Raw genomic sequence first — 27,504 nt, 5'->3', positions numbered from 1 at the left:
TCATATTTATTATCTGACTTTTGGGTTCAGATCTGTAGTCCTCATACACGGACATTCATGAGCCACTGGAAGTACAGAAGAGAGGGTCCATTACTGGATACAATCCATATTCTCTACCCTGATGAATACAGACATTTTCTTCTGCTTCCCTTTTGCCTATGTCTGGCCATCATTAAGAGCTGTGTGGGCAACATGATTCTGAGTAACTTAGCTTCCTCCCTGACTGTGTGGGGCAATTCCACCAGCACCACAGAAACTATAGCAATGAAATGCATTTTCAGAAACAAGCTTTTGCTTATCATAACTAGCTCAATTTAAAACTACATTTAGCATCCAAAGAAGATTTTGTATGTACCTAAGGAAAAGTTTTTCTGAGATGTGACTGAGCACACTCTAGTGTGTGTGAGTCCAGAAATTTATTTGCCTTCACCATTGAAGAAAATAAATTGTTCAACTAAAATGACATTTTATGCTACACCAGAAATATTATCAAATTTATATCGCTTGCTATAGGACTATATGAAAACTAATATGTAATTATAATGCTTCTTCATGGTGTTTAACAGAGAAAATAAAATGTCATCCCTTAAAAATTGCAAAATTTCAAAGCAACAATTTTAGACTCAAACCAGTCATAATAGCTCTTCCAGTTAAGTCACCTGGAAAATATACCCCCACAAATGCATACAAATGGGTAATTTTTGCGATGTTGCCTATTAAGCATCTGCCAGTACTTCCTGGCTGGGTTAATGCGCCATCTCAGTCAAGTATTATGTGAATCCTTCATCACAATACTAGAAAGTTCACATATCTCCCTGTCGAATCACTCAATATAAATATCGAAGGCCTATGCAGCATACCTACACCTGCAGAGGAGTAATGAAGAAGAAACGGCAAAATTTCATGAGATTTTGTTTTCCTTTAAAAAAAAATCTGAAATTGCCACAGAAAAGGATATTAAGATTTTTAAATCAATTCCTCAAGCATTAAGAATGGTAGAATTCAGTTTGTCCAAGCAGCCATAATTTGTCCTTCCTGTGTGCCACAGATGCTGGAAACTGTATAATGAACAAAAGCTTTGTATTTAAGACAGAGAAACGCTACTCCAAAGAATTTTGTTTCAGCCCTGTCTCTACCCCAGAGAAGCCTACACCTTCTGAAGGTAGGTCCTCTTTTGCACTGCCTGCTGCCTCAGTGAGCCAGACACAACCACAACCGAGCTCTGCACTGCGTAGTCAAGGTTAGTGCAGCACATGCCAGAGCTGATAAGCCTGATGACAAGCAAGATATATTAGTTTGGGTTTGGCCCTCAGCTGCTACAACTAAGGAGCAGAGCTGACTTGGCTCTGGCTAGTGAGGAGCTAGTATTTGCTCATTTTCAGAAAATTTATGTAGTTTGCACGTGGTCCTAGTCAAGTCATCCAAGCAAAACTTTCCACTGTCAGAAACTGGGTACTGCTAATTTTCATGAAAAAACAAAATGAAGATAGATGTTAAGCAAATGAATTGGCTTCTCTCTGTCTGACACCTCCGCTGTTTTTTCAAAAACAAGTGGTTCCTGCCTCAGTATAACACAGAGAAAAACACCAGGCTCTCACTCTTCACCATTTTCCCAAGGTCCTACAGATGGGCCCGAAGATGTTTGCGACGGTGTGACAGCTGCCAGCCCACTCCCATCTAGGTTCAAGGCCTCTCATCCCCATCTCTCTGGGGACAGAAAGGAAGCCCCCTTTGTTTCCAAATGAGTCAGCTGATACTGGATTTTAGATCTAGGGTCAACTGAAAACATTTGTGTAAAACATGAAGCACCTCAGAGTGTGACATCCCTGATTTAGAACAAAAAAAAATTTTGAACTGGTACTTACTTTTTTTTAAAGCAACAGGACATATGGATAGAAAAGCTATCAGTATAGTTGAAGTTCATGTCACAAAAAATCTCTCTCCACAAAATCAGTTATCTCATATTATTACATTAATAAAACTTTAGAAATATAAATGCTTGCAAAACATCCAAAGTGATTTGTGTTTACTGTTCTGAATTTACTAATTTGTACTAGGGGAAATATTCTGTCACTAAATGTTGCCTCAGCTCCTGTGAGAATTTCAGATGCCAATATGCACAGAAAACTTTTATACAATATGACTGCGTCATATAACCTCAAGTCTTTTTCTGTGGTTAAAAACACTGACATATTAAGTAGAGCTGTTGACAGATTTTCTGCACTTGAGATGAATTGTTGCTATGGAAAAAGTGATGAAGTTCTTTGCCATATAAAAAACATTTCACATTCAATTTTTATATGGTTACCCTGAACAAAATCATTTTATTGATTTCTTCTAGTATTAAATGGATGCTGATACCTTCTACTTCTTCCCCCCCCCCCCAGTTTTGGAACTTCACATTTTGGCTAATATAACAATAAAATACACAAAAGATCCTTGGTGTAGTACTTTTTTAATATTATTACATAGCTCAGAAAGCAAGCAATAAAACAAATTAAAAACTGTATGCTCTACTACATGGCTGTATGGCAGAACCAAATAATTCTAGGGAATGTCAGGGAAGATTACCATGGAACTGATAAAGCCTCCATCTCGGCACTTTTCTGTCAGAAGGAGAAATGAATCCTTATTTGTACTATATCATAGCATAAGCTGATGAAGAAAAGTATAAGCAAGATCATTTCACTTTGTCTGTATTGCACCACTGATATAGTTAATGCCTCCAGGACTGAACAGAAAACAGCAGTCCCTGTGTACTCCCAAGTATAACCACAGTTGTATTTGGGAACTGTAGTTAGGACTGCTATTCCACATGACCCATTAGATGCACATGAATGATAAGGAAAGATTTCTTCCAAATACCCATTTCTTTCATCTCCAACTGTGTCTTCCTTTGCTGTTCTGTTATATAACCCTAACTGACCTGGAGAGTAGGAAAATCCCAAGGATGTATGCCATGCTAAGCTTCCTTATGCTGAGTGTACTAAAAAGAAGGAAAAGTTATCAGAAATAAAATCAAAGAACTAAAGGTTATAGATATTAGCTTTTAAATGCAGAGGTGCTTCAGAACTAAGTTGATTTCAGTCATACTCACTTATATTAATTTTCCAGGTTTTTGCTATAAACCAGTGCATACTTTTAAAATTGTACGGAAAAACACCCCTAAAGCTGGTATTGATTTGTTTTTTGCTTCAGTTAAAATGTTCAAAGCTAGGACAGTGTTTTCTTAGATTTCTACAATATCTCAAATGTTGACATAACTAAAAAGCATGAATGAACATTTAATATTTAGAAGATGAAGAGCGAACATTCTCTTGATCAGCAAACAATGATAGCACTTCCTATCTGGAAAGTACTGGAAAAATATTAACTAAATAGAACATTGTAATATTTATCTCACAAGAGTTTGATGTACTTAGAAATTACAAGAATATAGTTTAAACAAGTTTGTTAAAGCCACAGAATGGGAGATGATAGCAGAGTTTGGATTAAAATTCCAGAGTATTTGGACCCAATCTCATTCTATAGCCACAGGACTATATGTTGCATTACTTGAATTTGCTTACAAAACTCAATGACTGTAATACTTATTTGCCTGTTATTACTGCAGGCAGAAGTTATTAGTTTATATTCTGCTTATGCACATACCTCCTCTCTGAGCTGGAGAAACTCATTCTCTGGAGATGGCAGACTGCTGCACACAGCAATCACACAACAATTACGCATTTATTTCAAAAGAGCAAAATAAATGCGTAACTGTCTTTCATTTTTTCCCCCAATGTGACCTTACAGCAACAACACTATGATATATGCATAAAGATTGATTTAGAAGGGACATCTGTATACTGATTAAAGTGCTGCTCTATAGAATATATATTTATGCAACAAAATCTTTTTCAAATGTTAAAACCATACAATTCATCATGAAAAATTTGGAAGTACCTGAAGTTCATCCCTCACTATGTTGGTGAACTCATTTAAATCTGTTTCCTGTTCAAAAGCAATTGAATAATAAGAAATTAATAATTATATGTTAGAACATAATGCTCTGTTCAAATAGATGAAGGGGGAAAGAACAGGTTTTACAGGAGTCCTTCCTGACCCTCACCCAAAGATTTCTACTCAGGAGTGAATCAGAAGCGGCCAGCTTAAGCAATATCATGTTATTCTTTTTAGAGCAAAGGTGGACTTTTATTTTGTGGTAGCAAACAGGGAAATCAGTTATTCAGCAATATCAATTTTTGTATAGTAATTTTATTTTTTACACTGCTAGAAGTATTTTTAAGCCACATCACATTTTATTTTAAACCTGCTACTGATATTTTCATCATTCACTGTTCTAAAATCGCATTCCAGTAGGATTTAACTACTATTATTTTACAGTCAACAAAGCTCCTGAAAAGCTAAAATAACTTCAAATTAGTACCAAAATCCCTACATACTGTAAATCACATACTTGTCCTGACACAGTTATAAGAGCTATTGAGTTTACTAGGGAACTACTGAGAAATTCATTTGCCACTGGTGGCAAAGAGCATGCAGAAGAGAATCTTGCCAGAGAAACAATCCTTATTTCTCTCTCTCTCTCTCTCTCTCTTTTTTTTTTTTTTTTAGACTGGCTGGACTTAAGCAAATAATGGTGTGCCAGTTAAATTAATCTGAAATTGGATGGCCACTTATTATATTGTGCTTGACCTCTACTACACTCTATCTGTCAATATACCAAGGGCAGTCTTTGAGAAGACAAAGCGACTCATAGTTGTAGTGGGTTTTGATTAGATGACTTTCATAGGGAAGATAAGCCCCAACATTATGAAACCTGCTTTTCTCCAGCCCTCCTAAGCCTCCAATATTAATGCTGCTGATGACTAAAAGGTAGCAGCAGCCACAGGGTTTTTTTAATGATTTTGTGCCAAGCTGTGATTCCTCTGAGGTGCTCTAGGAGCTGAACATCTAGAACAAAGGCGCATCTTGGCAGACCAGTTAACCCAGAGGGGAGAGAGCAGGGAAGTCCAGACTTATTGAGAAAATAAGCTTGACTCGCCTCACCTCATTAGAGGTGAGTTAGATATAGAGCTCGGTTAGATATACATACTGCTTACTAATAATAGTGGAAGTAGTCTTTTCACAGGAAAGCTCATGAAGCCTACCTCAGAAAAGTTTAAGCACAAGATTTTTACATAAGCTACCATATACGGCTCTGTTGGTGAAGAAACAGGGTCACCTCATAACGTCAGGACTTCGCTTTCAAAGTCTTTATTGTTTATTTTCTGTTTAAACTCCCTCTATGAGATCTGAAACATAACCTTTTAATGCCAAAAGGGTGTGGATGGAAAAAGCAACTATTAAACAGTTCCAGTGTGTAACACAAACCTACATCTAACAAAGATAATCAAAACAAATTTTACAGACCAAAACTGCTTTGTGCCTTTCACCTGTCTTTACCTTCTTTATATCTTTTAATAATGATGTTTCAATTGTGTATATCACACCAATTGATGACATTGTTGAAAGGCTTTTATGCCCTAATAAATTTCTTTTATTTATTTTTGACTGATGATGATCTTTGCACTTGGGGCATGCAAGTAGCAGCTTGTGGCACAGCCACAAGACACAAAATATTTTTCTATATGTGTAGGGTCTCTCTAGAGGTGAATCTGTAATTAAATGCAGCATGTAGTCTGGAGAACAAGACAGCTCTGAGAATATACGGAAAATGAAAGACAAGCTCAGCAAGTCATTCCTGGTGAAAGGCCAAAGGCTCTGTGTTGTCATAGCTGCTTCTACACTAGTGACTCCAGATGTCACAAATTATCATGTGATCAAGGGGACAACAATTCTCTCTGAAACATGTATTTCATACAATGACCACCAACAACTATATTTAACCCACAGGAGAACTGCATGCAAGTTTCCGAACCACAGTTATCGCACTAAGCAAAAAATTGTTCTCAAATAATCCTTTACTAGCTGGGTTATCCAACTAGCTCTCACATACATTGCATTCTTCTAAAAACAGCATTACTTACTTGGAGAAACATGATAGTTTAAGTTTCAAATATTTCTTCTGAAGTAAATTATTTTTTGTGCGTGCTCGGTAGAGCTCATTGTGAGCTCAGTTCTTAGGCTTTTTAATTAATATATGTTTTGTGATCTTGCTGAATTTCTACTGTTAATTATGTGACCTAATCTATTTCCCCTGACAGCATGCATTTATATGTCATTATTTTTTTTTGATTATGTAATATGCTACATGCTAAGATTGTAATTAACTCTTTGAGAATTAAATCTGTCATGTGAATGTGTAAAATAATGAATAAGTCCAATAGATAGGTGATATTTTCAGATAACTTAGATCTGGTAGCTTATGGTTGTACTGATGAAAGTAAGTAGAGCAGGTTTTAAAGGTTCTTACAGCTGTGCAGCAAGACTTTGACAAGACTGAAAATACAATAGCTAGCTCTCCAGATTCATCTTTCAGCAAACCATGCCATCCCCAAAAGAAAACAACATATGTTATCTGTGATTGTACCTAAGTGTCTTCTACAATTTGTATTTATGGTTATGTTCAACTAAATCAACTAATTATTTGAATGTAACTGGCAAACTGTTGTGATATTAAAATGCCACATCATAAATATCTACTTTTCCTTTGACTTAATATGGAAACTTATACTGCTCAGATCAAGCTGGAAAATCCCATGTATGTTACTTCTAAAATCTATTCTAGATAAAACCTATTTGCTGTCTTATCTTAATTTCAGACAAGTTGGAGTCTTGAAGTAGATATATAGGCAGAATATTCTTAAAAACATCTTGTGGAGAGTCCTCTAGCAAGCTGCTGCTACTTGTTCTGACAATTATTTTTTTTCAGGCTCAGCCAATGCAGATTTATCACACAATCACAATAAAATATATAGGCAATATTCAAACAATTAATTCATATACAATAAAGTTCATAATTATCAAGGTAACAGTACCAAGAGATAATCCCCAAAACAAATTCATTCTTTAAAGAACACTATGAAAGCTCCTGGATATTCCAGCTAAAATTAGTCTGGCTCATAAAACTAATATATTTAATTGTACATTTAATTATATATCATGCATTCCCAGACATTATTACACCTTCAAGTATTCCATGAACAATCTTGAACAATCCATTGCCCATAAAAATCTCTGAATACTAGTTTACAGTAATCGACCTTTTTGTCAGGAGTATACCTGTGGAGCACCTGTCACACTGAAATCCTGATCCATTAGTTTTATCTGTTATAACACTATTTACTGTGTGCTGATATATTTGGAACATTGAAGAACATGGAATAGATATGATCACTGTCTAAGGAAAGGACAATCTGAAAGGAAAGTAGGTAATGACTGCAATTAAATCATTATCACATAGATGTAATACATGATCACAAATGTTTCTTTATAAAAATAAAGAATGAAACAGAGTATGCCCTTCTCTTGTACTTCTCCATAGCCATGCACGAAGCTTTTTTTTTTTTTTTTTTTGGACATCAATTCTGTACGTGCTCTTTTTAAGAACTGAATTCTGAGACTTATTGAAGGCTAAACTACTGAAAATAAAGGAGATAAAATACTGAATGTTTCCTAAGAGGGGAATGCATGACTATCAAAAAAGAAGATGAAGTAGTGTCATGCCATCTCTAATGGAGAAAGAATGTACAGCTGCTTGCTGAATTTTCAGGATTTACAAAAGGTGAAGTCAACCCACTGGAAATGTATTAAATGTACTGATTCATAAAGTATAAAACAGTAGATGTTTTATAAGCCTATTCCCTAAAATTTTGCAGTGAGGGGAGATGCCATTATTACCTCCCAGTGACCAAGAATAGACATCAGTTGGGCATGAGTGGAAGGAAGGATCTGGCAGTACATTCCATCGTGACCGAGTGACCATTTCTACTGCAGACAGAGCCCCACTAAGTACCAGTTACTTGCCCCAGCTAGAGGCTGGTCCTAAGACCAGATCAGAACAGAGGTAAGCCTTCAAGTTAGCACCAGTTTGCCACACTGTTCCAGTAAGTCAGAAGACAGGTGGCAGGTAGCACTTCAGCAAGGTACAACTTGCTGGCTGTGGGTAACAGTTGCTCTTTGTGGGACTGGCAGCCTGACAGAGGGAGATGCCTAGATCCCTCTCTCTTTGCTTTCTCACTTAACGTTAGCTTACCTGTTGTAACAGACTCTTACAATGTTTAAACTCCGCGTTGCCCTTGACCACCAGTGCAAAAACAGTACTTGGGACCAGAGGAAACAAAAGTATGAACAAAGAGTTCATTGAGAAACAGAAGAAATGTAGAAAGAGAGAATAGAATAGCAACTACAAATCCCAAAGAAGCTGAAGCTCTCTGATAAGAAAGGAAAAGCCAGCTAATTGTCAGGCTGAGCTAGAGTTGTAAGAATATGTATTCCCAGAAGAAATGTGCCTACTAAGAGATACAAATTCCTATGAGAAATAAAAAGGGAAAGAAACTTCTGAAGCTTTTATAATAGATTTGAAACTCTGAAGTCAAATATACGTGGGTATAGCATACCTGTGAAATCCTTCATTTAAGCCCAAATTACAGCACAGTGTTGCGATCCAAAACAGAGAAAACTGCTACTAGGAAACCAATTTCAACTTGAATGAAAGCATTGAAAATGGGGAAAACTGCAGAACAAACCTAGATAAGACTGTTAAGGCTTGGGTAAAAACAAATACCATGTGTTACCAAATGAAAAACAAACAGGAATTCACACATGCAAAATAGAAGTGAAGATAACAAGCAGTTTGTAAAATGCAATCAGAGTGACCCAGCAAGAAACAACATGGAAGATTATTTGAGCCTAATAGGCTTCCTAAGATGTTAGGGTGTAAGTTAATAAAACTGCTCTACAAAAACTACTGAAGCTTTTTGTAACTCATTAAAAAGAAAACAAAGAAAAGAAACTTAAGGAAATCAAACAGAATTTATGATTGCAGATAATAGCATGCAATATAATACTATAATACATATAATCAAAGTTTGTAGATGCAAAGGCGCTCTTGCAAAGCAGTTCTTTGTTTTTATGAGGTCATTACTAAACAAAGGCAGAACTAGAGAAACTCGGTTCCATTTCTCCTGAGTTATCCAGAATTTCTACTAAACTCTGTCCAACGCAGAACAGGCCATGAAAAACAATGAGCTACGAGGCAAGAAGGTCATCCACAAGACAAAAGGACGTAGTGAAAATGGTTGACATACATTTTCCTTTTCAAGGACAGGTCAAGACAGATCAACTGTTCCTGCTCTAAAAGAAAATGGAATATCTGGTTCAAATCAGAAACTAGAATTAAGGTGATCTGGTACTAGCAGATCTATCAGAACAAACTTACTCTTCTTTCTGCTTCACATTTTTCTTGCTTACTCATTTATTTGTTTTTATTATATTTATTGCTGGTTTGTACAACAAAGACTTTGATAGCTCACTGATCATTATGAAGAAGTTTGGGGGGTTTCTTGCTGATACCAGGAGCTCTGCTCTAACATATGATCCCCCTCTGGGACAGCACTATGCAGAAGCTTTGCCTCTTCCTTCTTTAGGGCAAGATGGACTCTGCCCTCATCTCTCCCTGCTCGGCTTTGAGCTGTGGAGAAACAGTATTATTTTCTCTCTAGTAAATGAAGTCATCAGTAGTAAACACCATTAGGCAACATCCTCAGCATATTGCAAGCAACTCTCCAAATATTAGACAGTATCATGTCCCCCTAGCTCATTCCTTGCCTCTGCTCCATGAACAGAGGCATATACATACCCAGACACAAACATACACATATATGCATACTGTCTTTGCAAGCCTGTTTCCTATTTGTATATACACATACATATCAGCATTTGCCTTAAAAAATTTTAAGAAAAGAATGGATTTGTGGATTGAGTTAACCTATATATTTGGAATACATTTCTCCAAGAATACTGGCAATTAAATTATTTCCTGGGAATAATTTATGCATATTTTATGTATATCATTAAAATACAAGAACAGTGGATACCAAACAATTCCAGAAAAGGAGTATGGCAACCCAATCTATAAAATCTGAGAAGCCCTAGAAGAGAGTGCTCTGTAATATGGCAGGTGATATCTTGCTTAAATTTTTCATTGATATTTGGACAGCTGATTTATCAAGTATGAATAAAACTGGGGTGTTAAAAACAAGCATGTTGTAGGTGACACTCAGCTAAATCAGATTTTTGAGACAAAAAAAGCCTTTATTTTCTTAATTCAACAGAAACAAGTGAGGTCTCATCTGCAAATGTCCAACTCTGATCCTCACCATATTCAAATAATCTTCCCTTCCAAAGCTGTACATTTGATTTTAACAGTTCCAAAAGGACATTATTGTTAATTAAATTTTGTTGCATCTGTAACCTGATTAAACATTGCCTTTAATCTCATGAGTACATGCATCTCATTAAATCAGGAAAATATGCTGCAATCTGGCTGCTCTTTGAAATATTCATTTATAATACTAAAAGCTTTTTCCACTGAAGTTTGAACTACTCTGCATGATTCTCTAGAACCTGTTAGTTGTTAGTATAGAGTATACATTGTTTACAAACCCTTTCTTAATGTTCTTAGCATAGTTATCATCCCTCTTTGCTTTGATGGAGCTTCCTTTTGGAATGCTTTTCATACAGCAAACTGTAGTTACTTAGATCCCCGAGAAGCACAGAGTGAAGAAAACATAGATATGCATTAAAGGTTTTTGAAGAAAATGTATTTTGAAAATTGGAAGAAGGTGTAGTGAGAAAAAGTCTACAATTTCAGTTTGGTATAGTTTAGTATTGCTTTGCAATAGTGTGAATCCAGCAATGTAGAACCACATCAAGAAGTTAAGCTGTGGAATAGCAGCCTATTTATGACTGATAGCTTAAGATTTTGTTGTTTTTTTGTAATTAGTGCTGAAAGTGCATAAAAAGATATTGTGCAATACAAAATAAACACAGACCTGAGTTTATCAATACCCTTATGTCAGTTGCATTCCTAAACTCACAGTGGCACACCCTGCCTGTATCTGCCTAAACTATTTCTAAGGCATCTATCATTTTCGTATCTGAGTGCCAAAGTCAATGTAAAAATATTTACTATGGGTGGGGACAAAGGCTGGTTGAATTCAGAGGAAAGTACTGTATATAACTGGGTACATACTTGTATTCTTACAGTCAGTAACTATAGTAAAAGTTTAGGTTTGGGAGCTCATGTTAAAAACAAGTCTAAAGAGCAAAAACATAAAACACAAAACATTAAAAAGTAATAAATGAGCCCCAAAAGAGGAAGAGGGGGCAGGGATATGAAAATAGAAGGATAGTAATTAAATCGTGAATTATAACAAACCCAGTTTTTAATCATATTAAAGAATGCCACGTATCACTACTAGCTGTATCTGAACACATCAAAAAAATCAGAGGCATCAAATATTCTGTCTAAAATTATCTACAACAGGAAAACTGACTGGACATTTTGTGTTCACAGGGAAATATTAAGGCAACAAATACTAAAAAGAGCACATGTATGCCCTGACCTTTTATTTTCTATTAAACAGACGCAATTTATTTGCTACGTGGCAGCGGCCTTACTATCCTGCTCCAAATATTTATGCATGTTTCTCTTTCCTTTCCTGCAGGAAGGAGTTTTTCATGGAGAATAAAAGAAAGCTGACTTCCCTCATGAGTTACTAAAATTGTATGATGCAGTGTCTAAATGTCTTTCCACAGACTTTTATGCATGTGCCACAGATTAGCTGTTCACACGGCTGGGGAGCTGTCTCATAACCCAGGACCTACCCCCACCCTAACAACCTCCTGTGCAAAACAGAGCTGGGGGACAGGCTGTTTAGGAAGGCATACAGAGAGGCAGCCAGGAGAATAAGGGAACTGGATCTGTCAAACACACATCAGAAAAGTTAATTTATGTTGGCCATGGCCAACTGTAACGTGAGCTGCAGCATCATTTTATTGAATATATCTTAAAGCACTACAGTTATTTTTGTTGTAAGCAATAAGTCGATATAATGCAGATTTTGGAGGAAGCTGAGTTGTTTCTATCAAAGTGTATTTGAAGTCCTGACCACGCAGCGTTGAAAGGCTTTGTTCTCTTCAGCTGTTATGCTGGTTTCCTATCATAGACTGATAAGATTCAGTCTAAAGTTCAAGATGAATTATTAGTTTTGGTTTCACATTTATAGGCAAGACCAGCTACTACACAGCTCTGAAATGAAGTTATTCAGAAACTTCTGTCATAAATCAAGATCCTATGTAACTCCAATATTAACGCCTTTTTATTTCAACTCACTGTTAATGCACAGTCTTTTCCCTCTACTACAAACCTAACAGCAGCAATCTGAAAGCCTCTCTCATCTCTAAGTGGCAGGAGGAGAAGGGGATAGAGAGGAAAGGGAAGGGGAGAAGGACTCGCATAAAATGTCAAGGCTAATGGCCAGTGATGAACTCTGAGTTGAAACAAATATCAAGAAGTTTTGTTACAGTCTTGTAAGCAAACTTAAAGTTATATAACCCTCTTTCTGAACACAGTGCAATAAAACAAAAACCAAATAAAAACAAAACCAAAGAAATATCCATTGTTCAAGTCATGCATTCCTGAATAAAACTGGTATAGAAAACACAGATTTAAATAAGTGCCTCCACCAGTTTTTTTAAGCACTCCTAGTAGGTGCCCAATTTGTGCCTAATTTTCATGACAATTTTTATGCATGATGTAGCTTTCATAAAACACAACAGTTCAACTTTTCTGGAAAGGTGGATCATAAGTCTTCTTACAGAAGACTTGAGGCTTGCATACTGCATCAACTTTTTTTTTTTAATCACAAGTAGTCACATGCCTTTTACATAATATACCATCTCCCCACTCTAGATGGATGTCTATGAACATCGCATCATATGATTAAGTACCTCATCATATAACAAAAAAGAAAGCATTTTAACAGCTCACAACCAGGCCATACATGCAGTACTGAATATTCCTGCCATATGACTAAAAATGTAACCTTCTTTAATCATGTGACAGGACATATAGTAGGCACCTGATAAAGTGCATTCATTTGGGGATCAACAGTTTTGCATCCTATTCCATTACTGGGCCAGATCTCTGGGCCTAATGAAAAGCTTGCATTGATGCTTTGACTGCAAGGCCCACGATGTTTTGGACAAATTCAAACTCAGTCTACAATTTAATTGGTGTTTATTAAGCTTAACCGGACTATTTTGGTGCATTTCATGGCAATCTGACAGTACCAGCTGACCCATTTTGTAATAGCTTTCAGAACTTGGGGCTTCTGCTGATTCCTTTCAGCACTATCAAAACCTCCAGAAATCTTTCAGAGAAAACTAGTGGTATTTTACAAAGCCAGAGAGGACTTAATATTACACAAATGGCAATTTAACTCATTAGTGGTCTGAATAAGTTTGTCACATGACTTTAAAAGTTTTTATGTATGCAAGAATGATGGACTAAACAAGATGCATACACAATGAATTCAACCACTGTTCTTAAACTATAGACCAGATTAAATTAGAAAAACAAGAATTTACAGGAAGTGTCATAACTACAGTGGAACAATCTATATGCACTCAAACCTGCACAGTTCCACCATAACACAACATTCGGGAACAAACTTAGAACTATTCCATACTCCAAAAGCCATTCTTCCTGCAAGCTGCTTAAAATAGATTATATGGACATGAGATTAAGACCACTATACTGTCTACATAGCCAAAGGATCTAGAAACTACCTGTCTATTACATGGCATCTCAGTCTTCTAAATAGACAACCAACTGAAGAGATCTCAGTAGCTACGGACTTGATGGGATTTGGCAACAAATAGATTCTGGAGGCACAGAACAGAGCTTCTGCTTCTACTGCTTCTTCCCTTCATCTGACCATAAATGTGATTGGTTACATTGTTACTTAAGACTTTTGGTTTTGCTCCTCCATCTCCACTTCTGAAATACTATAATTCCTCTCTGCAGGTTCTCAGGTTACTTATTCTAACTCTCTCTGCTCAGCTCTCCACTTCTCTTTTCACTGAAAAAAACCCTGTTGCTAAGATGACCCAGTCTCACAAACCATTTAGAACTAAGTATGAATTGTTCAGCATCAGTATTTTACAGGGTTAGTATTTCACACATTCAGAGAAAAATAAACACTTCCTAATCTCCACGTGATGCTGAAAAAGGCACTCTAACCAAACTCAAAGCTTTCTGAAGCTTACTTGAGCAAGGGTGATTAAGCAATGTTCCACCTTTTAATACTGTGCCAACCTTTGCCCTTTAATGTTTACCAAACCTGTTTGTTTGCTTCGTCACTGTCCCTTTTAGTACACTTACTTCTGCTGTCTTCCTAAACTGTCTAAAATAACTTATAACACATACATAATCATGTATGAATTTTCTCTGTAAATTCTTTTGACAAATTCCTATGTATTTTCACCTTACAACGTAAAACCATTCTGCCTGAATTTATTTTTTATCCTACATGTTCTCATATACAGACTACAATACAGTTTATTCAATAAAGACGTAATTCTGAAGTGAAAATGAGATCTCCTAATTTCATTCAGTTCTCCCTGTTACATGTACAACTTGTCATCAGGCACATTGGTTTCAAAACAAATATTCCTTAAGTATAAAGGCATACTCATTTTCCCCATCCTTTTCAAGAATAATAGTAGTATTCTATGAAGAGAGCCTTTCACTAAAACAGGTCTAAAATTAGTACTTTGAATAACAGCAGTTCTCTTGATTTTTTGCTATTACATTTTGACACACCATAAACTAATATGTCTGTCTTTGGTTCATTTTTTTCTCCGTGATGTACCCAAACACTGCACCCACATGCTTACCCTAGACATCCTCCTCTAACATTTCTTGTTTATTCTGCTGCATACATATTCATTTTTGTATCACCGATTAATCCCTAAATTTATATTACCATTTTGCCAGTAAATGCATGCTCTATTTTAGCTACAGATATATACATATTAACAATTTAGGCAGACATACACAATCCGCAGTGCACATACAGGGTTTATACCTGTCACATAGCTACAGTATAAATCTAATTTCAAATGCAAATAAACTTGAATAGAAATAAATCCATTCACTGCTTAGAATACATGACTTCTTTTCACTGAACATTTTTTACTGCCCTCCTTTCTTTAAATAACATTTTTCTTTGAAAAATAAATTAAGGAAAATCTCACAAGAAAAAAAAAAGAATAGAGCACGTCAAGATATCAGGACCATCAAAGCAAACATGAGTTTACTGTTGAGTTAAAATCTCATACATATCATTTTGAAAAAGAATAAGTTATGAAATTATCATGCTGTTTTACAGAAGACGGATGTAACAAAATGAATGTCTTTTATTAATTTGCTAACAAACATACACCTCAGAAATGATCCAGTTACAAAAATGTAGGACAAATGAATCAGTTAACACAGGGATCCCTTTCTGCCTTTCTTCTATTTATTCTAGTGACTGTTTTAATTAAAATCAGTATTTCATATACAATATCTATTCCCATCCATTCTTCTCTATCTTCTCCTTCTTAATTTGAGCTCTGTTAAAAAACAAACAAACTTACACTTTCTGTTTTTGAGTTTGGGGGCAGAGGGGCCATAAATTAACCAAAAAAGAAAAAAACCCCAAAATCTCTGCCTACTCACTCTGGCCTGAACAGCACAGAATCAGATAAGTACAAGTCCTTCCTAAGACTCCTGTTTGAGTTTCTGGGGGGAAGGGGAAAAAAGGGATAATTACCTAAGAATTCAGAGAATATAAAGTAGTTTTTAAAAAGCAGATACGTATTCTTACTTTACATCTGGAACATATTATATTAAACTTCAGATGTGAAATTAATTTGAGTGACAAATTAGAACTATTAAAACTATCTCTTTCAACCCAAGAGAGTCACTCTGAGATTAAAGAAACAAATATAAGCACTGACAGCAATGCTCTATAAAGAAAAGTAAACCTGACATTTCATGACAACCTGTTCAGTGCTTACCAGGTATGTGCCACGGTGAAACGCCGCTGTTTTGGTATGTTGCTATTCAAAAGCATCCTGCGTAAAAGCCTCGGAGAATTTCTAGGAGAAATAACTGGAGACAACCGGGGAGAAGCAGATGAAGACTTCCTAGATGTCCTAGGTTTTCCATGTTGCAACAGGTTTTCCCTCAGGGTCTTCACAAGATCTTCATTTAACCATGGATTTTGACAATGTGAATTATCCACTTCAGGAACAGTCAAGGTGTCTGGACTTGTCTGCTGAGCCATGTTTTTCCCAAGTAAGTTTGTTATTAAGATCTAATACAATCTAATACTAGTTTGACTGCTTAAAATATTTTCTTTCTAAATCAGTTCCAAAGAAGCGTGCAGAGCTTCAACTCCAGTTCAGCCTATTCTGTTTTCAACATGGTGTCCCCTGCCCTCAGCGTCTCTGTAAGGATAACGATCTGCAAAGAAAAAAGCAAGCTAACTCCTCCGCAGAAACCTATTAAACATTACCACTCCTCTCACAGTCCTGTTGCCAAAGATCGCTTAGTAGCTATCATAGCAAGTGAGCAGGGGAGGAAGAAACTGCCTAGCACAGTCTTTGTCAGAGCTATAAAGCTGCCTGTTAAACTATTGGAACTAATGTGCTGCAGCTGCTTGAGTGACTTCTGGTTATGTACATAAAAAGTGCTGGAGGAGGGCTTAAACATCAGATGCATGCTCAATTTGTTCAGTTATTCTTTGTCTGCTTATTCCTGAATCTGCAGGGAGGTTGAAAGGAAGAGAGAATGTCAAAGATCCTCTTCTGTTTTTTTCCAGGATCTTCGGTGTTTATATTTGTGGTCCCCATTTACAAATGAAGATTACAAACTTTTATCTCTTAAGATATCAAGCAACCACTACAATCAAATTGTGTAAAGGTTTCCCCTCCGCCTCAAAAAAAGGCAGGTTCATCAGAACCACTGTGCATATGCATTTAGGAAACACTTATACTTCCTAGCTTACACTTTCCAGAAATATAAAACAAATGTGAGGCTAAGATCTGCACAAAAAACAAAATCAGACTCTAACTACTGATATCTGTTCAATGACATATTTTAATTCCATATATCATCATATCATGACCACTACTTGGGTTAGGAAAGTGCCTTATTTCTATTCACAGCTGGTGATGAAACAAACTATCTAATGATATTAAAAGAGAACCTTTAAATTATAAGACAGCAAAAGTACTTACATTTATTTACTATTAAATTTCATTTTTGAAATATCTTTTTTTTGTGGCATTATGCAAGCAAGATACTGCTCCTGCAGTTTTCTGATCCAAAAAAACTTTTGCATTCAATCCTCTAGTATTTTTTTTTTAATTAGAATAACTTACTACAGCTATTCAGAAGAGGAAATACGTATAAACACTCATTTTTTTCATGTCTGACTGACAGTGGACAAGGACCTGTAGAAACCGATGGGAAGGCAGACATTTACTTAAGCTTAATGCATTCACTATTACGGCAATGACAACAGCAAAATCTTTTCAGCTATACCCATTCCTCTTGCTCATCCTACAAGAAGGAATGATCACCATCTTATGAGATATTTCTTTTTAATAGAAAGAGATTGGCTACATATCATTTTCATTTGTGTAATGTATTTTTCTTTTTTACTTTATCTTACAAGGCAGCATTCCTTTGTGGGTAAGAATTTTATTTTAGCAGCACACAATGTCCAGGCTTTCGATAGGGTGAAGGGTGCTCGACCACAAGTACAGGGCCATGTGTTACAGGCAAATTCTGTTTTCTGTCTTAAGGTGAAACTAGAAATCCTGCAAAAGCAGCCCTCTATCACAACAGACAGGAATCACCTCTGCACTTAGCAGCAAAGCCACAATTCAGGATAAGCATTAGAACGAGAACATCATGATTCTGACAGAAGTAGAGCAGAACTGCAACTGAAAGGTCAACTTACATTAAGAACGACATTGTTATCATGTGTCAGCCCCATTATGTAGACAAGTTTAACCGTACTACGTCATATATGAAATTTGATAACAATGTATTTACAAATTTAACTCAATATTGGACAGTGCTACAGAAGGCAGAAGTCATTGGGCATTGTTTCTGTATATTTTTCTAAAATTTCACACAAGATTTAATCAGCTTGTGAAAACTAACATTGACCAAATATGGACTAAAACCCAGATACAATTAAAATTACAGAAACAGAGCTTAAATTATGCTTCATTAAGAACAAGATTTAAACCAGAAATGAAGTGTTAATCATGAACAGAGAAAGAATTAGAATTAAATCATTACTGCATAACTAAAATAATAAATGCTTCCACTTCTTTTCCATTGGAAGAGTAGTGTATATGGCACTGCCCCGGAACAGGTAGGCAACATAAGCAGCATAAAATACAAAAATGCTTATCTGATCTTTACGAAAAAGAAAAATATTACTTCTCTCGCTATTAGTCTATTTGCTATTTATTAAAAATGCTACCAATCCCATGTGAATTCAGTCATTTTTTTCAAACAATATAGTTTGTATAATGAAATCTAGGTTGTTTTATACTATGAAATACTGCCACCTTATGTTTATTCTAAAGCACAGTTTTAAGACAGCACTACAGGCGTGGCCTTATAAAACTAGACAGTCTTTTTGGAGATCAATGAATCAATGAAGTCAGTAAGACCATTAACATTGATGTCAATGGACACAGGCTCACACTAAGTTGTGCTACATTAGAAGGATGAGTATAGAACAGGAATGTATTAGTCAACAGATCGACAGTTTTATTTCCCCCGTTCCTAAGAATAATTAAAACTAAATCCACAAGAATGATTGTCTTGACATGCGCTAATAGGTATTGAGCAGATGTGCCACATATTCAATGAGATAACATAAAATATGTGCAGAACAGCAGGGTAAGGCCTTTTAATAGGAAAACTGAACTCAACCATTATAAAGTGGCACAATTTGCATGAATAGCTACTGAAATGCTTTTCCTTACTTTATTTAATGGGTTAATATCTGAACTTCGACATTCCACTCCCCAGATACCTTATTGTGACACAATACCACCTCCTCCTCCCCCCCAAAAAAAGTTTGGGAGTACTAAACAAAATTTTCATGCACTGAAAACTGCAGACCAACACTTTTAATTGATATAAACTGTCCCACACACCAAACGATTTAACAGTCTCTTGAGCTAATTTATGTCAGTGCCTAGGACTTACATGTACTAAGAAAACCCTCAAGCTAATTCATGCTCATGAGGTTAAATGAAAGCCTTTGGACTGTCTATAATGCAGTCTACAAATGTAAGCAGTCCCCACTGCACTAAGAAGCAGAGGTCTAACTTGAATTTTGGGTACTACCAGCAATAACCGATAACCAGTATGTCATTTAGACAGAACGTTCGCCAAATAGTCAGGGGAGGGGAGGGGAGGGGAGAAGTCAAGGCAGAAAAGGATGATAGTATGGGGTAATATAGCTATAAACTTTTTTCAGGGTACTAGAATAAAGCCTTGAAAGAAAACTGTCCTCTACAGAAAAATGATCATTCCCAGTTCCTTTAGCTACATATTAAGAGTGATACTAAAAACACTTTTTTTTTTAAATAAAGACAATGATTCATCAATGAACACCCCTACTTGATTGTCTCTTAATAAAGACATACCTGATTTTCCTATTAACATCACCACATCTATTACTAAAACTAGGAAGCCTTGTCAACTGCTTCCCTGGGGAGGAAGGGGGAAAAAATCTTCAGGGTAAAATCAAAAGGTATTTCTCCTCATATGCTGAGAAAGGAAAACACAGGGCACAAGTCTTAAACTGCTATAGGGTTTTTAACCATTACAGAAAAAAAATGTACTTCTCAATGTTTTTTGACAGAGTTAATTTTCTGAGCTCTTCTCTAGTCCTAATAGCAAAAAGGGATTGCTGAACATAGGCTGTTAAATTCCACCAAAAAAAAGATATTTACTGCTTCTTTCAAAACTGTAACATTTGAGAGCTCATACATTACACTTGTCCAAAAGGTAATGCTGATCCTGCTTTAAGCATGTCCATATTGTATGTCCCAAGTGCATTTGGCTTCCCTTCAGATTAAGATATTCTAATTTAATATATTCACAGTTAAATCTAATTTTGCAGGTTTCGCTTGGTCACAGCTGCATAGGTAAGAGTTATATCATGATCAAATTTAATCCAGCCTACTATACGTTTAACTAAATCAGATTAAGGCTCAGAACAAAAGCATGGAGCTACGATCTCCTTGCACCAGAACATCAATATTATAAAAATCTAGAGGTAACCAGGAGCTTGAGATACTCCTGCTCCATTCTAATTACAAGTTAAAGACACTAAAACATAAAATTCAAGCATTAAATTCTTGTACTTTTCAAAAAAATTAGTTATGAAATATGCTTATTGTGATACACCTACTTAAATATCACAGGCTTAAAGTTCTCACATTTCTGTTAGCCATTAGTAATAGAAACAGCTATAGCACGCAGAGAATAAGCTGATAAAGTAAGTCTACAAGTAACACTGTGCAAGATTAAACATGTGTTTGATATCATATAAAAGAGACTAAACAAGGATTAAAACATAATTTCTCTGCTACAACCAGTTTGAAGACAGAGGATGATAAGTTACTTTGATATTATAACTATTAATCAAAAAATAAAATATTTGATGAGATTGCAACTATTTTTAATTACTTTTAACACAATACACAAACAGTTGCTCACAAGGAGGAAAAGAAGCTTTCTATATGAAATGCAAAGAGAATACATTACTCAAATATATTAAACAGGATTAGGAAGAGAATTCAAGGTATATATAGGAGTGCAAGTGAAAGAACAAACCTCTCAGGTACTGCTTCTTTGAAAGCAAGTGGATCAAGATCATAGGATACTTTCAGCTGGTAGGGATCTCAGGCCATCAAGTCCACTTTCCTGCTCAAAGCAGAGCCAGCTGTGAGGTAAGGCCATATTCAAGTACCAGAGCACCTGAGAACAGTGCAGAGTTTATGAAGAGAAAAGGAAACAGAAAGCCAGACAAGGTGGTGAAGAATGGGTGCTATAATCCGGTTTAATTTCCTGAAGCAAATGACAACACTGTGAATCACTATCCTCTGATTGAGGAGAGCCCTAGTTCTAGCCAAGGTAGAAAATGAGAATTGATGCCATGATTCTCATTTAGGAAGAGAGTTTCATGTGTGAACAGAGGAGCACAGCAGTGGAGGAAGAAATAAGGATAAAATGAGAAGCAATTAACAGACGACAGGAACACTTAATAAAACGTTACATACCAGCAAAGTTTATCATTGCTGAAGAAAATCAGATTTTGTTATTTGTATATGTTTCTTATAATTTGCAAACTCTGCTAAACAGCTTATTTTCATAGACTCAAGAGTTGTGACCTGATGATCGCATTACAGTGTACCTCTTCGTAAGTGCACGTATTGTACTGTAGATTTTTTACCAGTTAATTTACAAACCAAAAGCACTGAAAGAGCTGTTGTGCTTCCACTGATTGCTCAGTCCTGAATTCCTACATTTAAAAACAAGTGTAGTACATAAAAATGCAGGGCAACAGTAGATTTATAACATCTTTTCACACCTTGAATCCCAGTGAATTTGTCATTAGTAAAATTTAGATACTTTTGCAATATGATTCTAATACCACATACCACATACCAGATACTAGATACCACATACCACATACTCCAAGGGCTGATGTGACAGTCAGGGCCTGTCCAAATGCAGGTAGTGCTTACCTGTCAATCTGCCTAACAACTGCACTCACTGCCTACAGAGCAGACCATAGGTACCAGCTAGCTGCAATAGGTGACTAAAAAAAGTGTTGGTTGTAACTAGCATAGAAATGGCAGGAATCATCTGATAAAACTCTTTGATAGATAAAGATACGGGAAATGTATATGCAATTCTAAAAAATCCAAGGGAATTTCAGGCTATTGCACTAATTCTTCATATCTGATATAAGTAAAGCATTCTGACATCTTGTATTTTATTTTCCAGAATGTCTTAATATAAAAATGGCACCTAAACCAACACAAAATGATCAAATTGGGTCAACTTTTCCATTTAATAGTCAGGCAGACATACATTTAGAAGTATATTTTCAGAAAGAGAAGAGCAAAAAGAAAGAACAGCTGGTGGCATGCCCAAACTGGGGCATGGTATGTTCACCATGTCAACAAAGCATTTGCTTTCACTTAAAATTTTAGAGCATTTCTATTCTTGATAGGTTCCTAATAAGAACTATATACATAATTTCAGCTTTGTCTTACAATTTGGTAAAGTGGGCTTTTTTTGTGTGTGTATTTGGAATCATTGTCACGATTCTATGAAAATAAAGTACTGCTCAGTTGCTGATTCCTCCAAATGGGTTGCCAAATGATTCTTATACTTTCTTTTTTGTGCATGGCACAAACAACATGGATAAGAGAGCACAGAGTATATGACAGTAAAGAAAACAAGCAGATAAAATGGCTACTTTTGGCGATATGGCCAGTGTCCAATTTAATAAAAGAATAATAGAAGATTTTGTGATTCCTGCACAAAGGCTTCAGCAGTATTTTATGAAAATGTCAGAGGAAATACTTGGACAATGTTTTACAAAATAACTTGCTAAATGGAATACAGACCCATAACAGCTTCTAAAAAAGCTGCATACCCAATAGAAATATTTAAACAGAACAGCACAATGTGTTCCTGGAGAACAGATTGAAAATAGAGATTATCTCTCAAATCTTTGCAAGCTTAGAAAACTTTCTACAGTTCATTGTAATAAGGAGAATGAATTAAGGGCACTTCCAGAATTCACTTTGTTTCTGGAATAGAAATCTGTAACCTAAAAGCTGTTAGAGGCCAACCACTGCTAGTCTGCAATTATTGTAATAAATGGTCTGTCAAATAACTCCAGCTTAAAAACACACACATTCCCATACATACACACAAGAAAACAAAACAAAAAAGTGGGGGAAATAGTCATCTGAAGAGCAGTCTAATTAGTTTGGTTATAAATGAAATTATGTCAACACTGCATAAGATAGCCTGGAGACGTCTTTCTAACAAGATTAGATGTTCTTTCACGTAAAAAAAGGATTAAGAAAAATTGGTCTTTAATCACAAACTTCCATTAGAAACAGTTGCTGACACAATCCTGTCTGACTACACGAAGGAAGCTATCAACACTGGGAAATAAAGTGGCTTTACTATACCAGCCCTCGGAAAAAAAGGCCTCAGCAGAGATGACACAGGTTAGCATATCTAACAGAAACTTCAGACAGATAAGAGTACCATGTCTTTAAAAAACTGATGCGCTATGTGGTAAAAATCTTGGCTTACCAGGAAAAAATAGGAAGACGTATCATTCCCCACACACATGCATTTACAAAAAAGTGAATGACCTCATAAGACAAATAAGAATAAACAGAATGGCAATATCTGTAATTTCTAAACAATTCTGTAAAAGAACATTTCCTGGGGTAAGATTAAAGGAAATGAATGTACTTTTACACAATTACAAGACCAGAGAGGAGCATTAGGCAGCGTTCCTGCCCCTGCAATGTATAAAGATATCTGTTAACTATTAAAGTTAATTGTAATTGAAGGAGATGGCCCGGCATGAGCAGAAACCAGCTATAAGCATAAACTGCTTTGCAGAGCAGTCATGAGGAAAGGGGAAAGTAAGGGACAGGGGACAGGGGCAGAGAAGGGAAGGGAAGGAGTGTCATCCCCCCTGCCCCCTCCCCAGTCAGCATGTACCGAGGGGTAGGGGCTCGGTTACAAGGTAGAGCAGCTAGGCAACTTCAGGTCCTGTTCTTAGATTCCTGCGGGCTAGACCTGTGAAAAGCACAGTTTGAGCTTTTGGAAGATCAATTAGCTTAATGATAAGACTAGAATTTTGCTTGTGGATGTCAGTGAATACACGATGGAGCTGTAAAAACCTAAGGATTATAAAGTATCACCAGAATTCAGCAAAAAGCATACCAATGTTCCAGATTCCTAAACCTTGGAGTTTATTTCTGAAGCTAACAGGAGCAATCGCTCTTACCAAACGAGACGGAACGCAGGCCCTCCAAGCATGGTGGTTAAGCCGAGATATAGTGCACAAATAAACAAATACATTTCTGAGAGGTCAGACACACACGCAGAAGAGGAATCAAGGCCATCTGTTGTATTTCAAGTAATCTGTTATTATGACTGTGCATTAAAAGCTGGGATGAATTCAAAGAAATATTTACAAACTTTAGAGAGGTTATAAATAAAACATTAAATCTGAAAGTCTAAAATAAGGTTACATAACTAGTTCATTGTCTGTAGTTAAGCTATTATTTGATCAAGAAAATAAATACATCAAAAGAGAAATCAGAGCTACCGAGAAAGCACTATTATCAGAGGATTTTTCAGAATTTGGAGATTTCTGCTCAGGCTTGTCAACTTATGAAAGGTCCAATATGAGCTTATTATTATAAATCATTTTTAGAACTGTCCCGTTATTGAAAATTATGACACAATTTTGAACAGATAAGGAAAGCTTTTATGGAAACCCATTCATACATTTTATTCAGAGTCACTTTTGGTGTCTCTTCTAGAGATATTAAAGTTGTCATTTTACACATTTGTTAGAACTGGAATTTAAAAAACATAAAGGATCTGCTTCTAGATTGTTATTAAAAACTCAGAGACTATTCCCAGGCAGCTGATTAGACTTTTGGAACAAGTTTGGGGATGATATATTGTGTGTGGGGAAAAAAGTTCCTTCCCTGAATGGAGAAACTTGGGCTTGAAATACTATGAACATATCAAACTTTTTCCCTTACAGAGTTGCCCCGTAAATAAGATTTTGGTAAGTCCTTCTGAAATCAAGTTAAGTAGTTGCGTATTTGCTCTCTTCACCTTAAGATGTAGGAGTCAGATGATTTCAGGCAACTTTTCATGGACATAAATGGAAACTGGATTTGTACCGTGCAGAAAGGGTACAATCTGAAATACCTTTATTTTCTTCTGCATGTACAATAAAAAAATCTTCAAAATCCCTACATACTTTTGGTTGCATATGGCTTCTGAGCCTTTCATATAACAAGAGATCTATTTTTCTGTATGAGCAATATTTTTCGTCCTAATAATTGCCCAAAGGTTTGGGGAAATTTTCTGATAACTTCTGCAAGAAAGAAACGCCAAACTAGAGTACAATACACAGTAGAGAAAGGTAATGCATAATTAATGCCTTAGAAGAAAATAACAAAGTTACTTTTTGAGTGCATCTAGTTAAAGACATACCAAATCATTTATTGTATGGCATATATAATTACAGAGGAATGGAAATATATTATGACTAATTATGAAAGTTAAGCATTACTGTTCCTAGATACCCTGAAGTACTGCAAAATCATTTAGATAAGAGGGTCATAAATGGGCTATCAGGTTACAAAATTAATACAATTATGGTGGAAGGCAAACATATTTAGTAGGCCTTTAGAATCAGCTTATGGACTGTCCAAAACTAGTACTATACTGAGGTTTTGTGCCTGAGTCTATTGACTTCAAATGGGTACAAGAACAATCTCTACATTGCAAAAACTCAAACATGCTAAAAGCAGTTTTCACTCAAAACTTAATTGAAGGTTTGATTTGTCAGATCTTTAGTTGTATGCATGGATGAACTCAAATTAATGAGATTACACATGTTCTGGATAGGATGCTTAAATGAGTAATTTCATGTAGAAGTAGGACAATGAAATAATAGGAGAAATCATCAGTCCACTGTCACTCACTACAGGAAAAACCCTAAACCAGAAGCAGTTCTTACCTATTACAGAATTATACACATCTGTGTCAGCACTTCATCATCAATTTTAAGGGAATCTATTTTTGGAGAAATTAACGTTTCAGATCTGCTTATCAGATAAAACATTAATGACAATGTCATATCTTTATAGAATATGTTAGGCATTTGTGCTTTATTAATACCCCTGGATTACTGACTGAAATCAAAGCAAGCTAAAATGACAAAATTTAGGTGAAACATTTGAGTTAGACATCCAAAATTCGAAGCTAAATCTTAAAATACCCTATCAGTTTTGAGAGGATTGACTCTTTACTGTTAACAAAGAACACACGTAACAGCCCACTAAAATGTAGTTTATCATTAAGTGAGAAAGCACATGTTAGGATTTAGAAGTGGTTTTATGAATTTGAATGTAAAACATGAAATTCATTAGCTAAAAATCGAAAGGCCAGTCCATGAAGGAACATAGTATTTTGTGATTTTATAATTCTACTGCTTGCTGCTTGTTTTGACAATGTTTGTTCTTATTATTAGATTTCAGATAATTAGATAATGTCATGAGATTTGTATTAAGCATAAATACAACATTGGGTCTGTTTATACCTTGACTCTAAACACAAGGGGAAAAAAAAACCCTAAAAATGAGAGAACTTTTTCTTGAGGTTATATTACTTTCACCGACTAAGGTAGCTTGGCTTAATGAGAACTAACTTAATTTTCTGTAGGAAGATTTACCTTTCCAAGTTTTATTATCCCTGTTGTTTGAAAAGAAAACATTTTACAAGTGGTGGGCACCTACAGCTTGCAGGGCCTCGAAAGCACTAAGAGGCCCGAGGCCCCAGGGCCCAGGGCCCTGGTGCCCCAGCCAAGCACAGATCCCCAGCACTGGCCACAGGTGTGCTGGGGACTGAGATGGGGATGGGGATGGGGATGGGGACGGGGATGGGGATGGGGATGGGGATAGGGATGGGGATGGGGATGGGGCCAGCCCTGCTTCCTGCTCTCTCAACTTGCTGTCCCTGGATGGGCTCCAGACCTGTTGTCAGTAACGTTGGCTCCAGCCCCATCTCCTGCTGCTGGCCTGGCAGTCCTACTGCACTCCCCAGGCAGGCCCTGCCCCTGACTCCTCTCCTCCTGGCCCTGTCCAGGGCTGCTGACAGAGCCTGTCACCATCTCCACCCCAGCCCTGCTCGGGTGCACAGGACTGCATCCTGTCTGCCCTGCAGTCAGCCTCTGCCCCAGCCCATCTGAGCAGTCCTGCTCTTGCCACTCCTTGACACAGCAATATCAGTACCTAACTTCTAAAGCAGTGTAGAGCATTATTCTAATGTACAGTCAAAAGGTCTCTAAAGAGGTATATAAATGGTCTACCTTGACAGAACAGTCAGTCAAAGTGAGATGTATCAAACCATTACAAGTTCATGTCTACAGTGACTTTCGAAGGCACAAAATTGAAATTGTACTGTTAGCAGAACACAGGAATTTAAAGAGAAAAAGAAAAAAAGACAGTATGTTTAATTTATCTTAAAATAGAGTTATACAATCTATCTTTCCACTACAAAAATTATCCCAAGAAGAAGCAGTCAAATCTGTAGGACTATCAGAAGAAAAT

The 27,504-nt window shown here is 36.3% G+C and overlaps 1 protein-coding gene across 3 annotated transcripts in view; it reads right to left on the bottom strand.

The window, feature by feature from the left end:
- Positions 1–27,504, bottom strand: part of LOC112995758 (3',5'-cyclic-AMP phosphodiesterase 4D) — a 604,531-nt gene that overhangs the window by 338,069 nt on the left and 238,958 nt on the right. Inside the window, exon 1 of one of the 3 annotated variants that reach the window (XM_064500990.1) lies at positions 16,078–16,640. The exons of the other annotated variants lie outside the window; for them this stretch is intronic. Within the exon in view, the coding sequence (XP_064357060.1) occupies positions 16,078–16,346 (269 nt within the window). The 5' untranslated portion in view covers positions 16,347–16,640. Of the gene's footprint in view, positions 1–16,077; positions 16,641–27,504 lie in introns of those variants that run through there. 3 annotated transcript variants of the gene reach the window in all.

This window comes from Dromaius novaehollandiae, chromosome W (assembly GCF_036370855.1).
Source record: "Dromaius novaehollandiae isolate bDroNov1 chromosome W, bDroNov1.hap1, whole genome shotgun sequence".
Classification (NCBI taxonomy): Eukaryota; Metazoa; Chordata; class Aves; order Casuariiformes; family Dromaiidae; genus Dromaius; species Dromaius novaehollandiae.
Note: the sequence above shows the minus strand (reverse complement) of the source record. Positions and strands in the feature narration are given on the sequence as shown.